This window comes from Vigna angularis, chromosome 1 (assembly GCF_016808095.1).
Source record: "Vigna angularis cultivar LongXiaoDou No.4 chromosome 1, ASM1680809v1, whole genome shotgun sequence".
In the NCBI taxonomy this organism is placed as follows: domain Eukaryota; kingdom Viridiplantae; phylum Streptophyta; class Magnoliopsida; order Fabales; family Fabaceae; genus Vigna; species Vigna angularis.
The window spans coordinates 12,026,398-12,049,095 of record NC_068970.1 but is presented as its reverse complement, the minus strand read 5'-3'; the positions used below and the strand labels follow the sequence as shown (position 1 = coordinate 12,049,095).

Below are 22,698 nucleotides of genomic sequence, written 5' to 3'. Positions count from 1 at the left end.
TCCGAAGTATATTTTTTCATTATGTATATGTAACATGTAATACAAAAACTTTTAGATATATTTCACATTGCATTTATTAGAAAGTACAAGGATTTTGTCTTTATAAGATTAGTGTTTTAAATATATTTCACATTGCATTTATTAGAAAGTACAAGGCTTTTGTCATTATAAGATTAGTGTAATTGGAAGAGGTAAGAAGAGAATGCGGAATTCCATAAAACAATTCTTATAGTTATTAAGAAACATTAAAAGTATTTATTCTAAAGTTTTTTTTTTAAATTCTTTCAAGTTTACTCAAGAGTTATTAAATAAAATAAATAAATTCAATTAAACCCAGTTCAAATAAATTTAAAAATAAATAAATTCAATTCAACCCAGTTCAAATAAATTTAAGTTGGATAAAACAACTTAAATTAAGTTCAACCCAACCTGAAAAGTTATCTCTTATTGGCACAACTTGGTCTTAAGTTGTATAATGAAGGGTCAATGAGATAGGTAATAATCTCTAATAGGCAACAATCAAATAGAGTACTTATTACATATACCAATATTTAGAACAAATTTATTTTTGACAAAAAAGAAGGGTGGGGAATATTTTAATTCCTTAATAAATTCACATTTAATATCTAGTACTTGCAAAAAAGAAAATTCTTTTTTCTAGATATGCATTGAGGACCAATAATTGCTCAATAGTTGAATGTGTTGTACAAATTACAAAACAAGAATAATATTCAAGTACAGTGAGAAGAGAGGGAGAATAATATGATGCAAGAATACAAAATATGGATACTAGAGATACATTGGATGACTTAAAAACAAAACAAAAAATCAGAACTACAAGATATTCGATACTACAATTTGTGTGCTTCAACTTAGAACTATGACCATTGCACTAAAAGTGGGAAGGTTCAGTCAATTTTCACTGATGAATAGATGAGCCTGGTGAACCAGAAGCATGCACAGAAACCAATTGTACCAGTCAACAGAAAGAAAGCATACGAAAGCAGCATCATGTAGCCAAAATACAAGATTCCAGATACTGGTTTTGTGATCTCAAGTTTAGTGAAGAAGTAGAATACAGTATATAGGAAAAGGTAGAATGCAGAGGAACCTGAAGTGAGATATGACCTCCACCACCAATTGTAGTCTTCACTACACAGCTGAAAGTAGCATAGCACAACTGTGATCTCGGCACAGGTTATAATGAGGATGACAAACACAATGAACAAGAAACCAAAAATGTAATAAAATTGGTGTAACCAGATTGATGTGAGGATGAAGAAAAGCTCAATGAAGACTGCACCAAATGGGAGTATGCCTCCTATGAGAATAGAGCACATCGAATTCATGTACCAAGGCTGCACTGGAATCTGCCTAGCTATCTTGTTTGTCTTCACAGGATCCTCAATTGGTGGCTTTTTGTTAAACCCCACAAAACCACCAACAAACACAAGTGGAAATGAGATGCCAAACCATAACAAAAGAAGAGCAAACATTGTCTGAAATGGCACTGCCCCAGAAGACCTCTGCCCCCAAATCAGAGCATTTAGCACAAAGAATGCTGTGAAAGCATTGGCTGGGAATATAAAAGCTGTTCCAAAAGCTATTTTCTTCCAATCTGTTCCCTTGAACATCTTATAAAGACGCCCTGAAGTATATCCAGCAAACAGTCCCATTAGCACCCACAGCAAGAGCATGGCTGTCATCAAACCTCCTCTGTTTGAGGGAGACAGAAAACCAAGAGCAGCAAACATCATGGTCACAAGAATCATTCCGAAAAACTGAACTCCTGTTCCAACATATATACACAGTAAATCTGAGTTTTGTGGAGGCCTGAACACATCCCCATGTACAAGTTTCCACCCTGTCTCTTCTTGTGCTTCTTCTTGTGTCTCTAACTGATTGTACTTTGAGATATCACGATACAGTGTCCGCAACATTATCATAGCCACCATGCCCGAAAGAAAAAGTACAATCATCAGAGAGTTCACTATTGAAAACCAGTGAATCTGGTCATCCGCCATTAGAAGATAGGTATCCCAGCGATATGCCCACTTCACATCACTTGCCTACAAGATAAAAAAATTCCACCGAGGAAGATAAAATCAGCATCCGAATCCAATCCTCACTGGCACTTCTAGTGCTGTGAATTCTGGTGGTAACTAACCTCGAACTCAACATCATAGCTGAAAATTATTTCTTTCTTGCTTTTAATCTCTTGGGGAGATTCAGAGCTAGTGACCAGCCTTTTGGCATGGGGATCACAGGTGGTTAAGCGGGTCTTGTTCTCATTCCATTCTCCTTCATACTCATGCTTTACGCTGAATTCATAGGAATAGTTTCAATGTACAAGGTGAAATTAACAGATTATCACAAAACTACATGGAAAAGAATCACAACACAACCTGAATGGTTTAACCTCAAATCCTACAATCCTTGATAATCCTAGCTGTTGATCAGTGTGATACTTAACCACAAATGCTAAGTGGTTGTGGATGAAATACTTCTCCTCTTTGATCTGTCAACAGTTACAAGAGGTTAAGAGGAAATAAAAATAATGGTTACAAAGTATCAGTGAGTACTCAGTTAGCATTTACATACTCCAGAATACTGTCCCTTAAGACCGACGAGGAAGCCATGGAGATACACCATGGGAGATTCCTGATCAAGCCTTCTTATAGGAACAACCAAAGGAAGATTGTCTAGAATCCTGCAATGCAAGAATAATTAAATACCCTTTTGTCAGAGACATTATTTCCACAACAATGTTTTTCATGAGATATAATATAAGCTTCAGGGTCATTAGTGCCTCACATGTTCACCCGATACTCATCATCTATCATTTCCCTGAACTCTTTTGCCGTTTTGTCATCGAGAATTATACGACAAGCAATATTGCACAGCTGCGGTTCTCTCATTTTGAACTGCCAGAATTAAAATACTTCAATATTTCAGTTGTGAATCGTAATAAACAGAAGGTAGAAAGCTAGAACCTGCCCAAAATATTTAAACCAACCACATAGGGTGAATTTTCAATGCGGTCACCCCGAAGAACTTCTCCTAGATTTTCTGCACTGTCAACAATGCGTTTCGGACGACAATAAGGCAGTGAATAGTATGAATAAGGAAGCTGTGTTTTTGTGGAAGACAGTTTGTTCACTTTCACCCTCAATGGATCTCCCTGTCACCATTGAACACAACACGATAATCAATAAATGTCACAAACTACAACAAATCATGCCATGTCACTCTGGGTGATCATCAATGCGTTGATTTGATTAGGAGAATAATCTGTCAAAGAATGCATGATGGAATGATGATCGGTATAAACTAGCCAACAAAACATGGTGATTCTCTCACTATTTCTGATCACTGATCCAGATCATTTCTCATCACACATTCTAAATTGTTCATCACCTCGGCAAATGAAAATGAATAAAGCAAGAATCTACAACCAGCAAGGTAAAAAGTATAGGACAGAGAAAGCATGCAACCAACGTGATCCATAACTGATCTAACGTGAAACTGAACAGGGAAAGGAATAATAATGCACAGACTAATCAGGTTAAAAAGATTAGATTTTGAAGGAACAGAAAAAATGCAATAACCTTCCAGAAATCCTCAGGTGCAACACCAGGGAGGTAAAAACAGGAACTTTGGTGGGCAAGGAGTAGAATGCAGATGCAGACATAGATGCATAGGTCACGAGGCAGAAGCTCCCTCGCCATTGTTTCCGACCAAGACACGCTCTTTCTCTTCCCGTGTTCTGTTCTGTGGTGATTTTTTTTTTTGGTTTTGTTGGTTAGAATACAAATGTGGTTTTTTTTTAAGAAGTAGTTGAGACACAAAAAGTGAGACATTCCCAAGCCATGAACATGAATGAGATGATGACGTGCGGCACTGAATGGATTACGATGTTTTAACGGTGATTAACGAACCCTCCTCCATGTTTGGAACAAAACAATTGGTTGTTCATCTTCATGCTTTCAATTAACTTCTCACTTCCACTTAATAACAAATCTAATTACACTGCATCATCCACATTTTACTTTTTTTACACTCTCTTCTTATCATAAATTGTCTAATAATTTTTTTTATGGCCAATGCTTACAGTGTCTGGCCACTGTAAAATATAATTAATGAACCTCATTTCATGTTGTTCGAAATATGAATAATCACATTAATTAAAATAATATAAATTCATATAATAGAATTTCTAAAGAAAAAAAATATCAATTTTCTTTTTTTAGGTTATAATTGTTCTTCAAACACAAAACAACGGTTTTCCAATTTTTATTTTATTTTTTAATTTAAGTTTATTTTTTTATGTTTAATTATATTTTAATTTTTAGCAACATTAAAATGAAAGACAAACTATAAAAAGAAAGAGAAAACGTACAAAAGTATAAAAGTTTAGAAAATAGAATATTAAAAAGGAAATGTCTTTTTTAACAATTTTTTGACAACACAGACGTGGTGGCTTATGATGGGTTGGTTTCAAATATTTTTCTGAAAACAAATTCAAACAGACCAATAAAACAATGACATGTGGTCCATTGTCAAAAAATTGTTAAAATTTGTTGTTAAAAATGATAGGATGTTTTAAATAATAAAACTCCCTTATTTTATTATAAAAATTGAAAAAAAAAATAAAAAGTATAAATAGAATTTTGAGTAAAAAATTTCATTATATAAAAATATATCATCTCTCTTTGTTATCTTAGAACTTTTTATTTGTTTGAAAATCAGAATCTGCCTAAATAATTACTATGAGAAGTTATATGATCAATTATTTTAAAAAATAAGTTAGTTTTTATTCTTTTCTTTTTTTCTTTTGTATGTTTTTTAGTGATTGTGAGTTTAACTTTATTGCTTGTATTTTATGAGTTTTTATTATGTTCTCTGTTCAGTGTCTTATATGGATAATTAAAATTCCTTAAACCAAAATGATTGTTTTAGTTTTCATAGAGTCGTTTGAGTTTCTAAAAAGCAAAGAAAGCTAAATATTTTATTTCTAAAGTTTTAGTAACCTGATAATGTGTTTTGGTATGTTGGAATAATATAAAATCATTGTTGAAATTTGTTGAGTTATATGATAATGTACCGTGTCACACGGTGAATTAATAGTTTGGTACGTTGAATTATAAATAACTTGTTGATTATTAGTAAAGTTATTTCATATTTCAACAATCAATTTTAAATAATAAAATTAATTATTTCATATTTTAACATAAATATAATAAAATTAATGATCGTTAATTACATTTTAAATAACACTTTAAATAGTATCTTTAGATACTTAGCAGGATTCTTTATTTATTACTTTTTGTAATTATTATTTCAATAATTATATCAAACTTAGTGAAGATAAATTAGTAAAATTTATTAGCTGATTAGATTCAACTTGGAACCCAAATTTAAAGTTGCATTTTGAATAAATCTAAAAGACTGTAACTTGTCACACATATTTATATAATGCGGTAAATATATTTTTTTCCTAAATTATTATAAAAAGAATTTATTTTATTTTTAAACTAAATTATAAAATATTTAATATTTACATCATTTTAAAAACTTGTGTTTAATTTTTAAATGAAATTAAAATATATTTAGTCTCTACATTTTATAAACATAATGTAAAGAGTGTTTTCTATTTTATAAACAAAATTCTCTAATATAAAATTCACTTGTTATTTATTAAAAAAACATAAAAAGCAACAACAGAATATTTTATAATTTAATTTAAAGATGAAATATTTTGTAATTTAATTTAGAAATAAAATACTATTTTTTATAATAATTTGGAAACGAAAAATCTATTTAATTTATTCATGAAATATTAATTTCTATTTTTATATTATTTTTCATGAGGATGCATTTCTTTTGTGTAGAAGTTTTGGTTTAATTTGAAGTTGTTCTTTTAGAGGTAAGAAATTGCACTTGTCCACCTCATCCTCTCTGCCCAAATATATTATTCGGATTTTATTTTTTAAACTCAAGTTAAATGCAAACCTTTTCAATCTCATTTTTTGTGCTTGGTAAGAAAAAAAAAATTGTTTCCTTTTAATTGGATTCAAAACATAGATTCTGAAATGCTATTAATTAGACAATCAACTTTGTCGCTTGTAGCATGCTTTTCTTTACATAAGATATTATAATACTTTTTGATCAATTGAATGACATTAAATTTGATATTATATTTAAATTAGACGAAATATACTTATAAATTTTATAAAATTAAAGTAATGGTAAAACACTTTATATTTATTTGAGAAAAAATATAAGAATAAAACGATCATAAAGAAATAAAATTTTATATTTCTTTTTAAAAAAGAAACTAAAAGAAAGTTGTGTTAAATAAATATAAACATTGTGATTCAAACTATTGATAAAATTAGAATAAATTTTTTTAAGAAATTTATCCATGTACAACTTATAATTATATATTAACAAATATCCAATCCTTTATTACTCACATTTCAAACTTATAAATATGAAAAAAAAAACATAAAAAGTAAATATCAATGACAAAGTAAGTGTTAAAACATAAATAAATTTTAAGTGCAATCAATGTAAATATTTTACGCTATTAATCAACTAGTAATTGACTTCTATTAAATGTGATAAAAAATTTAGACTAGATAAAAAATTATGGCATAATTTCAATATTTTTGCATATATATATATATATATATATATATATATATATATATATATATATATATATATATATATATATATATATATATATATATATATATATAAAGAGTCATAAACTAAAGGTAATTTACAACAAGTTAAATAAAGAACATTGTAATGGTTGATCTATAAGTTGTATATAGCAGCTTATTTCTTTATTTTTCATAACCTTTTATGGAGAAATGTATGAATATAATCAGATAATAACATCAGAAAAACCATTATCATATCAGTTTTAGGTTTTATTCAAATACATTTTACTACAAGGTTTTACACTAGAATAAAATAAAAATAAATAAAATAACTTTAAAAAGTAATTTGTGTATAAAATTGAATCAATCTTTAAAAGTTAAATAAGTAAATCTTTATAAATTAGTCCTCCATGAATTGTTTTTATCTTACAAAAGAAGACTAAGGGAAGAAGAAAAGTATAGAAAAAAGATGGAAAAGGTGTTAAGAGAGTTTGAAATATTGTGTGAAAAAGAACGATGAAAAAAAGAGTGAGAGAATAAGAGATAAAAAAGCAAAAGAATACAAAGGTAAAGAGAAGTACAGAAAGAATAACAAAAACTTCAACATGACATTTGATAAGAAAACAGAAAACAAAATTTTCAACTTTTGCCTTTTAATTTCAGTGCCACTTAAAATTTCTCTGTTTTACTGTAAAGAATCTTCTGTAAATTTTTCATTATTTTAAAAATTATATAAATTTAATCTTATTGAAGATAAAGATAAAACAAATTTACATTAAATACAAATTTCACTCTATAAACCAACCAATTTTATAAAATTGAATTATATATAAAATTTACAATTTAATAAGATATTAGAATCATCCAAAATTTATTCCTATCAAAATTTGTTAACAACCATTAATATTTAATATTATGTTCGAAATATATACGTCTTGAAAAAGATAATAACTTAAAACATAATTTTACAAACTAATTTTATAAGATATAAATCTATTTTATAAGATTGAATTAGAATTACAGAATACTTTTTAAAGAAAAACTCCAAATAAATCATCTTAGCTTATTACATTGAGTTCAAAAGTTTTCATACAAAGACAGTATAAAGAGATCATGAGATACTACCCCTATAAGTTCTAACTAGTACAGATGCAGCATGCAACACATATTATGTAATTTTATTTAGCATAACTGTAAACAAGTAACTATTATCGAATCCTTAGTATTTAATGACATGAACAAAATTAAAAGGAATAGCTATTATTAGAATATGAAGAATCTGAATACATTAACATAATATGAAGACAAAGTTGTATGAATTACTTGAATAGACAATACAAGAGGCTGGTTGGGTAGGAAAAAATGCAGACACTCTATCAATGGATAAACAAACTTAGTTTCTGATGTCATTTAATCCATTCAGATTTTGGAGTGGCCACAGACTCACATCACACCTCATAAATATCACAACATTCTAAAATCAAAGTTGCAATGAGAAGCAAATGAAATATGTGTTTCAACAGATGATCCTCAATTATGTGGCCAGTATTCAGCTAACAAATTCTGCTGATAATGATGTATCCACATTTTCATACTTGAATACTCTTCTCCTCAATAACACTACACTATGAAAGACATGATGGAGGGAAAAAAGAGCACCACCTTGGCTAGTAAAAAATATTAGGTATCTTCTTGTACAGGTGATTCTAGGAGTCTTACAGTGCGAGGAAGCATAAACTCGGTAAATATAGGAAAATGTGATGATGGATAATACCCATCAATGTTATCATTTACCACTTCACAAGAAACAGGAATCAGAGATCTACCTCTGAAAAGGATCCAATCAATGTGAAGATCCTGTGTTTGGCGATCCCAGCAGAGGCAAAGAGCTCTAAAAATTAGCTTCAAGAATTCAAGGGTTCCTTGTTTGTCACCTGATAATAACACCAGATCTTGCTGAGTAAGAGACTTGTCATGTCAAAAACAAATTGATAGTATTAAAATCACAGGAAAAAAGTACCCTTGAAGCCATGATAAGTGCGGATTAGGTCAACATTTTTTCTCCTACGAGCACTAGGCCATGCATCCCTCATATCCCCAACAACACCATGTTCTCTGCACTCAGTTACATAAATACACAAGTTACAAACTACTCTACAATAGTCTGTGTGTATGTATCTCTTCACAAATTCAGTATATGCAATAAGAAACTACCTTGATCTTCCAAGAAGGAAGCGTCCAGTAGTTGATTCCTTTTGTGTATTAAATCCTCCACAGTACACTACTGGTAGGCTAGGGGGTAAGGATGCAATGTGCTGCCATGTAAGCAAAGCACTTCGCCGGCGGGCACGAGGACTAAACTCGTCCATGTTTGTATTTACTATCTGGAATGAGAATCCAGGAGGCTCAACTCCTTTCAGTTGAAATGTGTGGACATCATGTCAAGGAACCAAGTGATCCAAAGATTGTGCAACAAAAGTGAAACAATGTTTGAATACAATTGATTGAATCTGTAATTTCATTTCTAAATCATAAGGATATAGCCCATGTTGCAATGCAAGGAACTTCAGAACCCCATGAAATGCTTCCAGGAACAGAGGGAGACTCAGACAACCAAAAGGTTCCACCTTCAAGAAGCTCGACCTTTATTTAAGGGAGAAAATTTGACAAACCAGTTAGTTCTTCAGCCAGTTAAACAAAAAATAATACCAATAATACTGAAGGAAATCTTGTACCTTTTCCTTATCATAGAAGATAGTGCAATGCTCGTCAGTAGTGTCTTGGGGCCCTTTTCGTGATATTCCAAACTGATCATAACCTGAGTATTTTTATCAAAGAAATCTTAAGTACAAAAAATACTTAAATGGAATTGCTTATATGAAAAACAACTGAATTTACAACGTCTAAAGGTGATATTAGTCAGTGCTGAATACAAGTAAACGAAAATGAACAACAAGCACTGCCACTGGTATTCAAAAAACGCCCTTTTATATAAAGCTTGTACCTTTACACAGAACACAATCGGAGTTACTTTTATCTTGTAAGCTCACCTAAACCAAACTAGATTTTCAAGGGTAATTGAAAGACACAATCCTAGGTATCATTCTTGCGGAGAGCATTATTTTTCCTTAATATAGCTAGTTTCCACTTTTAGCCAGGTTTCGCTGAGTTTATAAATATGCTTGATAACCACAATGTTATGATAATAGTATTCTCATATTCTTCCTAGGATTTAATTCATCATTTGCTTTTCTTGCAGAATAATTTTATTGCAGTTCACAAGCCAGTCAAAACAGGACCAAATGATAAAAGAAAAATAAAGAAGTCGCAGGAGAAAGATGGCTATATTACCTGAAACAACTAATACATAGCTATGCTTACACTTATCTATGAGATTTTTCACCGAAATTTCAGATATTTTGATCATTTTGGAATTTTATAACAAGTGAAATCTTAATAAATTTCTAACACTTCTCTTCCACTCCCCCCTTGAATTTAAACAAGACAACTTTTGAACGTATCTGCCTATTTACAGATGTAAATTCTTATTCTAGTGAGAATATTAACTTATGTAACCTATTGACACCTTTTATTTAACAAAACCAAATAATCTATTTGACAGACGTCACATTAGAACATCTGCGTAGCAAGCAGTAGCTTACTTAAAATTTATGCAGATTTAAGCAACATGATGCCCTTGTTGAGATATTTCTCTTCAAAACCAGCAGCCATATTATATAATCCTTCAACAAGGCCCTGGCTATAGCCTATGGATCGTGCATTATGTCATAAGATACAAAACATGCTCGTACCACAATATGCGTGCAACAAAATTGAGGACATAAATTAATATTTTCAAAAGCTTAAGAACAACTTGTTTGAAAAGATTCTTCACCTGGCAAACCCTGCTGGAGAAAATCCAATTGTGTTTTCACTCCTGAACCCAGATGAACATCAATACAACGAAGAGGATGAGTAAATTGAATCAATCACAGTTATAAAAGGAGAAACAGAAAGCATAACATCTAATAAACAAATCCAGATCAATCAATCAGAGGAGAAAAGGGAATACAAGATACACAAACAAAGCATAAATCTTGAAATCTTGAAATCAAACAATGAATATCACCCCACCCTTAAAAAAACCGCATTTCTGCCGACAAAGAACTTGGATATTCAAAGCAAGCTTTTTCCAGAAGGATCAAGAATAATCTAGCAAAACCATAACCCAAATCGCAGAAAAAAGCAGGAAAGCAAGCATTTTGAGCAACCCCAAATGGAAATCAATAAGAGAAACCTTGTTGGGTGCAAAGAATGATGGGTGAGTGATTGGTAACCACGCTTATGCACAAATCTCTTCTCTTCTCCCACGTATTAGGACTGTCATGTGGCTCATCATCATGGAGATTGAAAGTCATCACAGTCAATGATACACTCATTTTTTTCTTCTCTCTCTTCTTCTCTCTACTTCATAGCTGATCGATTTAAGAGAATAAGGAATGCTTCAAGAAAGAACAAATGCTGAACAGGATGTCATGGTCTTATATAGATATAATATATAATCTTTGTCACAGAAACACCCTTTCAACAAAAAAACACCAGACAGGAAAAAAGGGTGATCTTTTTTTTTCCTTTTTCCTTTTTCCTTTTTATTTATTTATTTTGATAGGTGTGAAGTAAACAAGAACTTGATCTCGCATTGTATGTGTGAAATGAAGTTAGGGTGGTGAGGTTCTGTGCCATGGCTTCTTCCATTTTACAAGTTCCATTCTTCCTATCCAACCAAAATAATAAAGAGACAAGCTTGACTTTTTTTTCTTGGTTTCTGCAAAAGGAAAAGTTTCTTACTTCATTTTCTATAAAATTTTAAACATTTATAAGAAATTTTTTTATCGTGAGTTTCTAATTTATGTTGGTTAGGTTATTGTTTCAGAACAAGAAGAATCCAAATAAAAGATAGAAAAATTAAGAACAAAACAATAACAACTTAATAGTAATAAAAGAACTAAAATATTGTCTCTTGAAAAAAAAACGTATATAAATATGATAAAATTTAATAAAAAAGTGATTTCATTTTAATACATGATTTTTATTCATCATTATTATCTTATGTTATTATTTTGTTTACTTACAGAGAAAGATTTATAATTAATATAAAATAATAATATAATTAATAAAAAATAATAAGTGATGTAATAATATATAGTTAATATAAAAATAATATAGTGAATGCAAAATACCAAATCATTATTTATAATGACAATTTTTTTACTTACCATTTTATATTATTTTTATAAAACTTTACATTTTTGAACACGTGTAAAGTAAAATAATAATCTCGTCTGATTAAATAAAAATTAAACAATAAAAATTTAACTTTTATAAATACTTAATAAAGATAACAACTAAATTAAAAATACTTAAATATGTGTTTGAAAATTAATTAAGCATAAAATGTTTCGGTCTTCAATGTATCTCAGGATTAAACTCACACAGTCTACTAAATTAATAAACCAAACCTAAAATTTAATTGTATTATGTGAAATCCAAATACTTAATGTAGTGGTTCATAAACTATATATATAGAGAGAGACCCTCATAATGCCACATAAGTTAACATGCACGGGATGTACTATTATTCTGTTGGACACCAATAATTAAAGAATATTACTATATTGTGGGGACTAAAATATTAATTTTTTAAAATTGGAAAAAATTACGGTGACCAAAATTTAAAGTGTTTATTTTAAAATACAAAAGATATATTTAGTTCTCTACATATAATATGACATTATATAATATTTTTATGCTATGATATTATCATTCTATTTTTATTTTGGTTTTTCTTCTATTATTTATATAAATCTGTAAATTTAGAGAATAGAATAATGTTAATTTTGTTATATAAAATCTTCGCACAAATTTTAAAAATCATGAAGAATGAAAACAGATTAATTGTCTTCGCGTGAAATGAAAACTATTTATATTTCTTGAAAAAACATCCAAAACTATAAAATAGATTTGTTGAAATTGTGATATAGACTTATTATTCTCTAGTCTTTACAGACTCAAACTAAATACACACTCATTTTTAACATATTTATTTATTTATATCGGGATTTATTGTGCACAGCATAATATATGCTCCTTGGCATCTGCTAATTTATTTTTGTAATCCAGTAGTACATTAACATTATTATGTTTATTTTATAAATTAAAATGCTTTATTAATTGATAGTTACTATGTTTATTTTATAAATTAAAATGCTTTATTAATTGATAGTTACGAGTTCGAAAGAAACCTCTAGTAAAATTAAAATTAATAATAATTACACCTTAAAATGATTAAATATTATGTAATTTTAAAAATATGAATCAAATAAGATATACAATTCATAAATTTTTATAGCCAAAATTAATGGAACAGAAAAACCAAATTACGAGAGACAATTATAAACCAAAAAAGTTTCTTGTATTAAAAAAAAGTTTAAATACACTGAAACATCGCTCACCGACCACAATTTCCTTCCCTTCGAATAACTTATTCATATCATTATAACCAAACGAAACCTAACCGGAAAATTCCATTGAAGGAGAAACATTACAAGATGAGAGCTTCACCCGCCATGACCAAGGTTTCAAAGATTTCAGTGAGCATTTAAACCATTTTTCAAAACCCATTCCACTAAAGTAGCAATGCCAAATCCTGTTGCTGAACGTTTCTTGTCATTCCACACAGGACCAGCCATGTCAATATGCATCCATTGAACCTTTTCATCAACAAACTGCAAAGAAAAATTGGTTCAGAAAACCCTTGACATAAATGTGCAAAAGGACTACACAATAAGAAGCCAAACAATAAGAAATACACACTGTCTATATTTACAATGCAGCTATCTTTTTTCCTGTAATAATTCCCCTTGAATAAATGGTTTGTATGAGTTTATTATGCTTTCATGTGCCATTGCATGCACTTTAAGTGGACCATTTCTTGTCTGCTGTCAAAGTTTACATCGTCTTTGGAGAACCAGAGTGAGAAAATGGCCATTGGACTAATTATAATTAGTCCTCCTTAGTCATCACTTCCCAACAAGTTTGAGGAGAAAAAAAAATTAAGAATGACAGGATTTATATTATTATTAAGCTGAAATGCAAACCTGTTTTAAGAAGAGCGCAGCAATAATAGCACCACCTTGTCGACCACCAGTGTTCACCATGTCAGCCACTCCGGATTTCATTGATTCCCAGTAACTTTCCTCTAATGGCAGCCTCCATAGTTTCTCCCCACTCACATCAGAAGCTTCAAAAATTTCCTTTGCTAGTTCATCACTGGGAGTAAACACGCCTTCAAAAACAAAGTTTTCAATACAATCAGAAGTATTTTCACAGATATATCTTTAAGGCCCAGCCTCTCCTAGAACTTATTTCTTCTATTTTCCTAAAGCAGTACCAATTTTAAGTGCTTCCATTGCTGACTAAAGCATTGGTCCTCTTGTGACTCTCACAAGAAAATATTTGTATGCAGTCCATTAAAAGCTCAACTCCATGAACGACATATTATTTTCTACTTTATAATTACCTGCGATTGAGGGTCCAAGAGCAACTACGCAGGCCCCAGTCAAGGTTGCCAAATCAATAATCTGAAAAACAGTTGACCAACCTATTATTACCATCATTCTAAAAAACAATTTTCAAGCTTGAGAGAACTGAAACCAAAATCAAAATAAGGCAACAGATTATAAGTTTCTAAATACAAGATGCCAAGTCAGCACTTTTCTCCAAATTTTTTATACAGGAATGAACTTACCCAGATTATTTTAAAGAATATGCATACTCATCAGCTATTTGATTTCTTATTTCAGCCAGACATTATAATGTTTATAACAATTTCTCTAACTCTTTTAAAAAATAATTAATCACCATCCATCAAGCATACAAAAACTATTAAATGCTAAGCAATTTTTTTGGGAGAGATACCTGGAGCTTTTATGATTTATGGGGAGATTACAGGCATAAAAAAGCAAATGTGTAGCTGTATAAGGTTATACCTTTTCAACACCTTGGTTACAAGCATATACCAAAGCATCTGCCAGAGTAAGTCTACCTTCAGCATCAGTGTTGTTAACCTACAGAAGATGTTAAGTCCATCAAATCCTTAATAACAAAATGAAGTAGAGCTACTACACATGCTCTGTTAAATAAATCATAGATGTCCAAACTCCTATTCATTGATTATAAGTTTCATCATGTACATATATTTATATTTATGTTTTTTTTACAGTTAGTACCAGATGTAGCCAAAATAGGTTTGCAACAGTGACTGACTGAAAATGATAGTAGTAGTTTCCATCCCAAGACACGATTAACAATTCAAGGGACCTCAAATGGAAATAGCTTATGCCTTTCATTCAAATGTTCAAATAAAATATTCCAAGAAGCACCAATTACATTTTCACTAATCATTATATAACTATTACCATTGGACCATATGATATGTTGGTTTGCAAAATAGGAATTAAAGCAAAGTAATGGTTGAAACAGAACCAAAACGACCAAATAACATGATTAAGTATGACACAAAAGGTCAAACTCAGTGTACTAAATCTACAAACTAAAAAAAAAACGAAATTCTCACCTCTATAGTCTTTCCATTTGAAGCTGTGACAACATCTCCAGGCCTCATACCTGTTCCACTTATCATATTCTCACAAGCAGCAACAATAAAATGAACCTGCACATGCAGGATCTTTAAATCTCGGAAACGCATGCATTATTATTATTACACCACAAAAGACACTACACAATATCCATCAGAACTCTATAAATCAAACCACAGGAAATTAGCTACCGGAATGAAAACTCATTCCATAGGTTCATTATGGAAAACATTAGCTGAGCCTACGACAGAAATAAATTGCGCTCGGTTTTATGCATATGAGCCATGATTTGACACATCCAACCCATCATCAATACCCTTAAGTAAAGCCTTAACGTAACATTGGAAGATTGAAGGACACAGGAAGAGGCTTATATGTTAATCAATCATGTCAAATGCTCTTCTATGGAAAGAAAAAGTCATGACAGATGATATAAATGACTGACCTCCACCCCTGAAGGTTTGATTTGACCAAGTGCTTTAGCTGTGCCTAAAACTGCAGCCGAACCACCCATATCATATTTCATGAGTTCAATTGAACAGCCAGGTCCAGTCTTGATGTTGTATCCACCACTGATAATATGCACACATCACAAGAATACAAATTAAGGAAAATAATGTTTCATCATAATAACAAATAAAACAAATGAATTAAAAAGACAACTTTTAACATTGTGGAAGAAATTATGAAAATATATTACTAACATTGAGACAGGTTATTTTGCAGTGTCATAAAAAATTGAAAACAAATTCAAATAAAGATTGACCAAGATTACAATAATCTTAGATTTTAGTTTGTCTGACACAATATTGCAATGCATCAAAGATTTAATGATGAAATCTGCTAGGTATTACAGACCTATACGACTGAACTTGGTTAAACAGTAAAATGTAATATAGCATTCACTGAATTTCCTCTGAAGAGAGGACCCAAACAACATACAACTTTCTGGTTATTAGAGAGAACCAGACTCTCCCTCCCTAACCTTCACAAGTTACAAAATAAAGATAGAAACTACTAAAACTACCCATTCTAACTTTATAGAGGTCAGATGCAACTAACTACAAACAAGTAACTAACTTACAGACAGTTAAAATTGTCTGCCATACAATAAACTAAATCATACAGTTTTCCTTCTATTGTAAACCTTCCCTTTGTACCTATCAAAATCCAATCAAAATTGAAATTAATTTACAGAAAGAGAATTTAAAAGGAATATCAAATCATAAATAAAAAAATTATACTAAATGTTCAATGCAGGAGAAGTGGTGTCTAATGTGGCTTAATGAGGATAAAAATAACTTTAAAAAACACTCTTATTCAATAATGAGGACTCAGAATTTATAATGAATATGTTTGACAAAAGTACCTAATAAGCTATTCAAAAGCTAAAAAGTTAATTCTTAATTGAAAGCTAAGAATGATTAAGCTAACTTAAGCATTTGGTAAATAAATAGTTTAACTAGTTGATAGACGTATAATAACATAGAAAATGTGCTTACATAATTTTTTACTTTGTAAATGTATATACTTTAAAGTAATTATAGTTTTTTAGTTAGTTTTGAACTATTATTTCATTTTTTTGCAGAATAGATATTTATTAAAAAACAAAAAATAGGATAAATCATGTAATCATCAAAACAAACCATGAAATATTGAAGGGAATAATAAATAATAAATTTGATTAAAGTTGTGAAGATAAAAATGGAAAATAAAGAAATGTTAAATACTCAAAAGCTGTTTCAAGTAGTATCTTAAAAAATGCTGCTGATGACATAAATTTTGTTCAAGTTAACTAAAAATGTCTTGCCAAACACACTCAATATAGAGGTGGGAACAATGAAGCAGTATAACTAATATCTCGTATCAAAGATTTATCTACCACGAGAGCATCAGCATAAACTTTACAACTATTTGATATTATAAGACCAGAATCAAAAACATGCAAGATACGAGGGAAAAGCTGTTTGATTGATCAGTCTTGTATTGAAGTTATAATACTGGAACCAAACCAAATGATTACAAGGGAAAACCCCAGTTATGAAGTTACAGCATTAAAACCACTTGAAATTATGTCATCCAGATTGAATTTATAATACCAGTTTGTCCGTAATTGAGTTACAGATAAAATAAAAGAATAAATACGTCAAATAATTACCTGTCAAAAGTCAAACCTTTTCCGACTAAAGCCAACTTGACATTGACAGGTCCACTCGGTGGTTTGTAACATAGATGGATAAAATGAGGAGGATTTGCCGAGGCTGCAGCAACACCTAGATAAGACCCCATTTTCAGTTCCGCACATTGTTCGGCATTTAATATTTTTGCAGTGAAAACATCACTGTAGGTAGAAGCAATATTAGCTGCCTCCTCTGCCAACACCCCTGAGATAAACAAATTACCAAGCACAGATCAATTTTAGAGAACCATAATTCTCTCACAGATATGAAACTGGCCAATTGCCTGCCCGACAACTGCAAGGACTAGAAATAATATATCATATATCATATCATGTACATTCAAAATGCCATATGAACCTGGTGTGAGCACATTAGCAGGAGAATTTACAAGCTCCCTTCCAAAGATAATTCCAGAAGAAACATCTCCTGCATACTTAAGTTTCTTCTCCAGTTCAGGTCCTGTCCCTAGACCAATAATGTCAACGGACTGAAGCGTTGGTTTTTTAGCTTCCGACTTGTATCTATTATCTTCAAATAATCCCAGCACAGCCCCTGGCACATTTCAAGCCCACACATCGTCAAGCGTAACTACAAAATCACAGGCTTCAATACATTTCAAACAAAAACAAACCGCAAATTCAATACCAGACGCAATTGCATAAGCAGTGCTAAGCTTTGATGGTGCAGAGAGCCCTTCAGAAGAGGCAAGAACAACGGCAACACTGCTTGCTTGATAAGACTTGGCCGCTGCCACTACGGCCTCGCCAAGACCCTTAAAAGGTGCAGGAGTGGAAGGTGACTGTCCAAGACCAATCAAGCTAACCCTCTTTGATCCATGTCCTGTAATTCTAATAATAGTTGATTGACCAACTTTGCCAGAGAAATCCTCTTCGGAAGAGACTTCAGCTAATATACCACCCAATTTTGAGTCGATCTTGCTCAAGATCACATTCTCAAACCTCGACTTTTCATCTCTAGCCAAATCTTTCTCCGTAACACCCACTGCTAGAATGTCCCCTTTCCATTCCGTCACATCAACATCCTTAGCAGTGAAACAGATCTTCCACGAATTTCCACAAACACAAAACACGCATTTTCAGCACAACGCCAATTAAACACACAAATACAAAAAGAATATTAAAAACAAATACACCAATACATATGAAATCCAAACTTAATTTGGCAGAACCAAAAAAGTCAAATCAAAAGTAAATCCCCACAACAACAAAAATCCACAAGTTATCAGCTTTTGAATCGTTAAAGCAAATGCAAAGTTAAACAAAATATGGGGACGGAACATTGAGGGAGAAAAAAATATGTTAACGAGTTTTGACCTTGGGGGTTTCGATATTAGAAGGATGAGTGAGACCGAGAGTGGCACGTGCGAGAGTTTGAGACATGAGTTTCCTCGCCGGAGAACGCAGAGGGAATGCGGCGAAGTGGAAACGCGAGGCGAATCTAGTGAGAAAGGGAGAAGACGAAGATGATGTGAAACGAACGAAGATGGTAGCAATGGCTGCCATTCCACTGTGAAAACTCTTCCTTATTTATAATCATCCATCACCACCTTCAATCTTTTTTTTTCCTCAATTTCTACTCCAACAATTTTGCATCTTCCTATAAAATTAAATACATTTTTTCAGACTTTTTTTTCTCTTTGATATTTTCAATATAAATAATATTCTTCTTTCTGATATATATAATCTTTTAAAATGTGCTTTTAATCCATGATTTGTACATATTAATTGATAGTTTTATAAATCCTACGTTATAATCTTATATTTCAAAATGGAACGGCTTCCAAGTTTTTCGATTTGTTATTGTTTCAAGTGATATTTTGAATAATTTTGGCTCCCTTCACGTCATCGAAAAATACTTTTAGTTCTTGAAAAGAAATATATGTATTTTTGGTCATTGTTCCGATAAAGTTAAAATCATATCAAATTGGTTTAAGTTAGCAATTATGTTAAACTCCATTACACCTCTCAAAAAATATTTAAAAGGTAAATTATATTTTTCATATTTAACCTTTACTTCTTCAAGAACATTTTGTTTGTTTCTAATTCTTACAAATTAAATATGTTTTGATTAGAAAAACTGAAATTAGTATTTCTCTTTATTTATTGTTTTACATTGTTTTTATCGTTGATTTATATTTCTTTTTATTTTTTGTTTCATTAGTAGTGACAAACAAGATATTTTATTGCTAATTGTAACTTTTGCTTTGATAGATGTTCTTTTTCATTGGACGCTTTGTCATTCATTACTCTTTATGCTTTCTCGTGTTCGTGGCAGAAATTATATTGTAAAATGCATGTGTATTTTTTTCCAAAGGAATAAAGTTAACTTAAAAAAACTATTTTACAAAAAAATTAATAACTATTTTTCTTTAATATATCATAGGGTGAGAATCATGCAATATGTTTTATAACTTTTCTTAGTCATTAAATGAAGAAAATTGTTGATTTATTTTATTTTTAAAATATCTAATACGTTGACTTCTTCATTTTGAGTAATATTTATTTATAAAATTTAAATTTAAGCTTAAATAATTTGTTGTCTGCATAAATTTGTGAATTATGTATACAGTACCGAATTACACGTTTTTGTATTATTTGTCTTCTCCAAGTTTGATCATTAAATAGTAAAACTTAAAAGTAATCAAATATGCAAATCTTAGTTAGTGGTAACCATATCACTTGCATCACATTGATTTTATTTTATTTTTGTCTCTATTTAAATAGAGTAATTAAAAAATAAACAGTTTAATTTTAATCAGTCATGTGAAAATTATGGAATGCACAACCAATTGCTTGAAGGATGTTAATAAACAACAAAAATTAAAACAAAAGTTAAAAATTCACGGAAGACCTAAATGGAAATACATTATTAAAGATAAAAAGACGAAATGTGAATGTTTATTAGGAAAATAACAAATTAAATAAGTTAGTCTTACTCGATACCTACATGTAATTTAATGAACGAGGAATTACTTGCATTTTGTTTATTTAAATGGATTTGGGGAGAATAGTTGAATGTATTTGAAAGGATTTGAAGGTAAACTTTTTGTTCTTTAATTGAGTGGATGTGAGAGTGGATTTGGAAGTAAATTTTTTTAATCTATTATATCAATCAAATCCTACACTAATTCTCACAAACTTTACTTCCAAATCCACTCTCACTTGCTTCCAAATCTACTCAAATAAACAACAAAAAAATTTACCTTCAAATTTTTTCAAATCTATTGAATTACTCTCCTCGAAATTCATTCAAGTGAACAAAGTCTTACACTTGTCAACAATTATTTTATTGGTACCAATAAAAAATTCTAAATGATATTCATAGACATGGATTAAAAATGATCATAAATGAGATGTATCACCTCATTTTTAATAATTTTCAATTATTATTGAATTAAAATTATTCAGATGTAAGTATAACACCAAACACTAAAATTAATATATATATATATATATATATATATATATATATATATATATATATATATATATGATCTTGAGAAACATTCTCATTTGATCACATGATTAAGATTATCATTGTAAACAAAAAAACAAAAATAGAAGAGTAAACTAATTTAGCAAAATAATACTCTTAGGACCACTTATCAATATAGTCTTATAGAAGACTCATATGACATATGAAATCAAAGACTACTCACATGCATGGGAAAACACACAAAATAAAAAAAAAGCAAAAACTAATTTATTCTTTTCTAAAACTAATAAGATAGACTTGAAGATATCACCTAGACGATCTCTAATATTCAAACAGACGGACTAAAGGTTAGAAGACTAAGAGAGATGACGTTCTATTTATAAGTTGAACTTTAATATTAAAATAAGCGAAACACACTTTTACTTTTTAATATATTGTTTTATAAGCTCTTACACCATCTAAAAAATTAAATAAAAAAATTTCAATGTTAAACAAATAATATAAATTGAAAATTAACAATAACCTACATATTAAAGAAAATATAATTCCATAACATTATTCAAGAAAATTATATTAAGATCATGACACATTAACCTATTGAACTAACATCAATGCCCAACTCAAATTAAACTGACAATGTCACAACAAATTTGAAGTAAAAAAATGAAAAGAATAATTCAATTTGGGAAAAAATGTAATAGAAATATTTCCAAAAACAATCCTAATCTTTTAATTAAATTTAAAAATATTTAATTTTAATTAATTATGCTATTGTCATAAAATCTTAAAGATTTTATTTTAAAACTTTTTCTACCCAAACAGCGTCATATTTTATCATGTATGTTTAGTGAATGTTAGCTGCAATGTAACTAATAAAAAGACGTTAGAACATGGATCATTATATTTTATTCATTAAAAATAATATAAATAGTTTAATATTATATATATATATATATATATATATATTAATAGGTATATTTGTTTATGTTTTGTGAAATATAATTTTTATTATAAATTTAATGTAATTTTCTATATTTTGTATTTTTTTTCTTAATAATTTTTTTGTGATGATAACTAATTGATAAATTTTGGAATATAACATAATTGATATCAAATTTATAGTGATATTTAAGATGATTTTATTTGGAAATGAAAATGGATTTTAACTTTGATATCTTGTCATTATTCTAATTTGTAAAAGAAAAAAGTTTTTGTTGAAACTTAATGTTCACAATGAAACATGCTCAAAATATAATTTATTGGTTCAAACTTGTAGGTTCTAAATCAGAAAATTGGTAACCCTCCTAAATTAATTGAGTATTTGTTGTAAAGAAAACTTGTAGTGCTTTAAAATTTTCAAGTTATTTCAAGTTGTTATGTTTAATTTTATATCTAAAAATAAATTTTATACAACAATACTTACATTTATATGTTTAAGTTCAAATTTTGAAAGTTCTAAGTCCATAAAAGCTAATATAATATAGTTTTTCTAGTTAAAGAAATAGTATGATACAGTAAAATTATGTTTAGCATTTTGTCTGAAACTTTTGAAAGAATTTTGAAAAATAGAATGAGAATTCAAAATGAAGATAATTTTTCAAAAAAATCATTTGGTGAAAAAGTTATTGCAGTAGAATATGATTGTAGACAAATTTGGCCAGTAATAAAAAACAAAGATATGATATTGTGAAGCTAATAACAAATTATTATAAATCATCAAAATACTATAAAGTT

General features: G+C 29.7%; 3 protein-coding genes across 3 annotated transcripts; all 3 read right to left on the bottom strand.

Moving 5' to 3' along the window:
- Window positions 1–763: 763 nt before the first annotated feature.
- On the bottom strand, window positions 764–3,779 carry LOC108340472 (transmembrane 9 superfamily member 9). The gene is made up of 7 exons (XM_017577885.2): window positions 3,609–3,779; window positions 3,017–3,181; window positions 2,815–2,924; window positions 2,602–2,710; window positions 2,406–2,518; window positions 2,168–2,321; window positions 764–2,069 (listed from the first exon to the last, which is right to left on the bottom strand). The coding sequence occupies exons 1-7, from the start codon at window positions 3,726–3,728 to the stop codon at window positions 909–911; spliced, it is 1,932 nt and encodes a 643-aa protein (XP_017433374.1). The 5' UTR covers window positions 3,729–3,779; the 3' UTR covers window positions 764–908.
- A 4,127-nt stretch (window positions 3,780–7,906) lies between these two features.
- On the bottom strand, window positions 7,907–11,355 carry LOC108333920 (uncharacterized). Its single transcript, XM_017569432.2, has 7 exons — window positions 10,969–11,355; window positions 10,567–10,608; window positions 9,407–9,489; window positions 9,213–9,314; window positions 8,886–9,100; window positions 8,692–8,786; window positions 7,907–8,605 (listed from the first exon to the last, which is right to left on the bottom strand). The coding sequence occupies exons 1-7, from the start codon at window positions 11,108–11,110 to the stop codon at window positions 8,352–8,354; spliced, it is 933 nt and encodes a 310-aa protein (XP_017424921.1). The 5' UTR covers window positions 11,111–11,355; the 3' UTR covers window positions 7,907–8,351.
- A 1,766-nt stretch (window positions 11,356–13,121) lies between these two features.
- Window positions 13,122–19,118, bottom strand: LOC108321096 (leucine aminopeptidase 1). Its single transcript, XM_017552746.2, has 10 exons — window positions 18,843–19,118; window positions 18,154–18,568; window positions 17,866–18,060; window positions 17,487–17,712; window positions 15,774–15,900; window positions 15,307–15,402; window positions 14,720–14,797; window positions 14,251–14,311; window positions 13,829–14,016; window positions 13,122–13,456 (listed from the first exon to the last, which is right to left on the bottom strand). The coding sequence occupies exons 1-10, from the start codon at window positions 19,029–19,031 to the stop codon at window positions 13,319–13,321; spliced, it is 1,713 nt and encodes a 570-aa protein (XP_017408235.1). The 5' UTR covers window positions 19,032–19,118; the 3' UTR covers window positions 13,122–13,318.
- Between the last annotated feature and the right edge of the window lie 3,580 nt (window positions 19,119–22,698).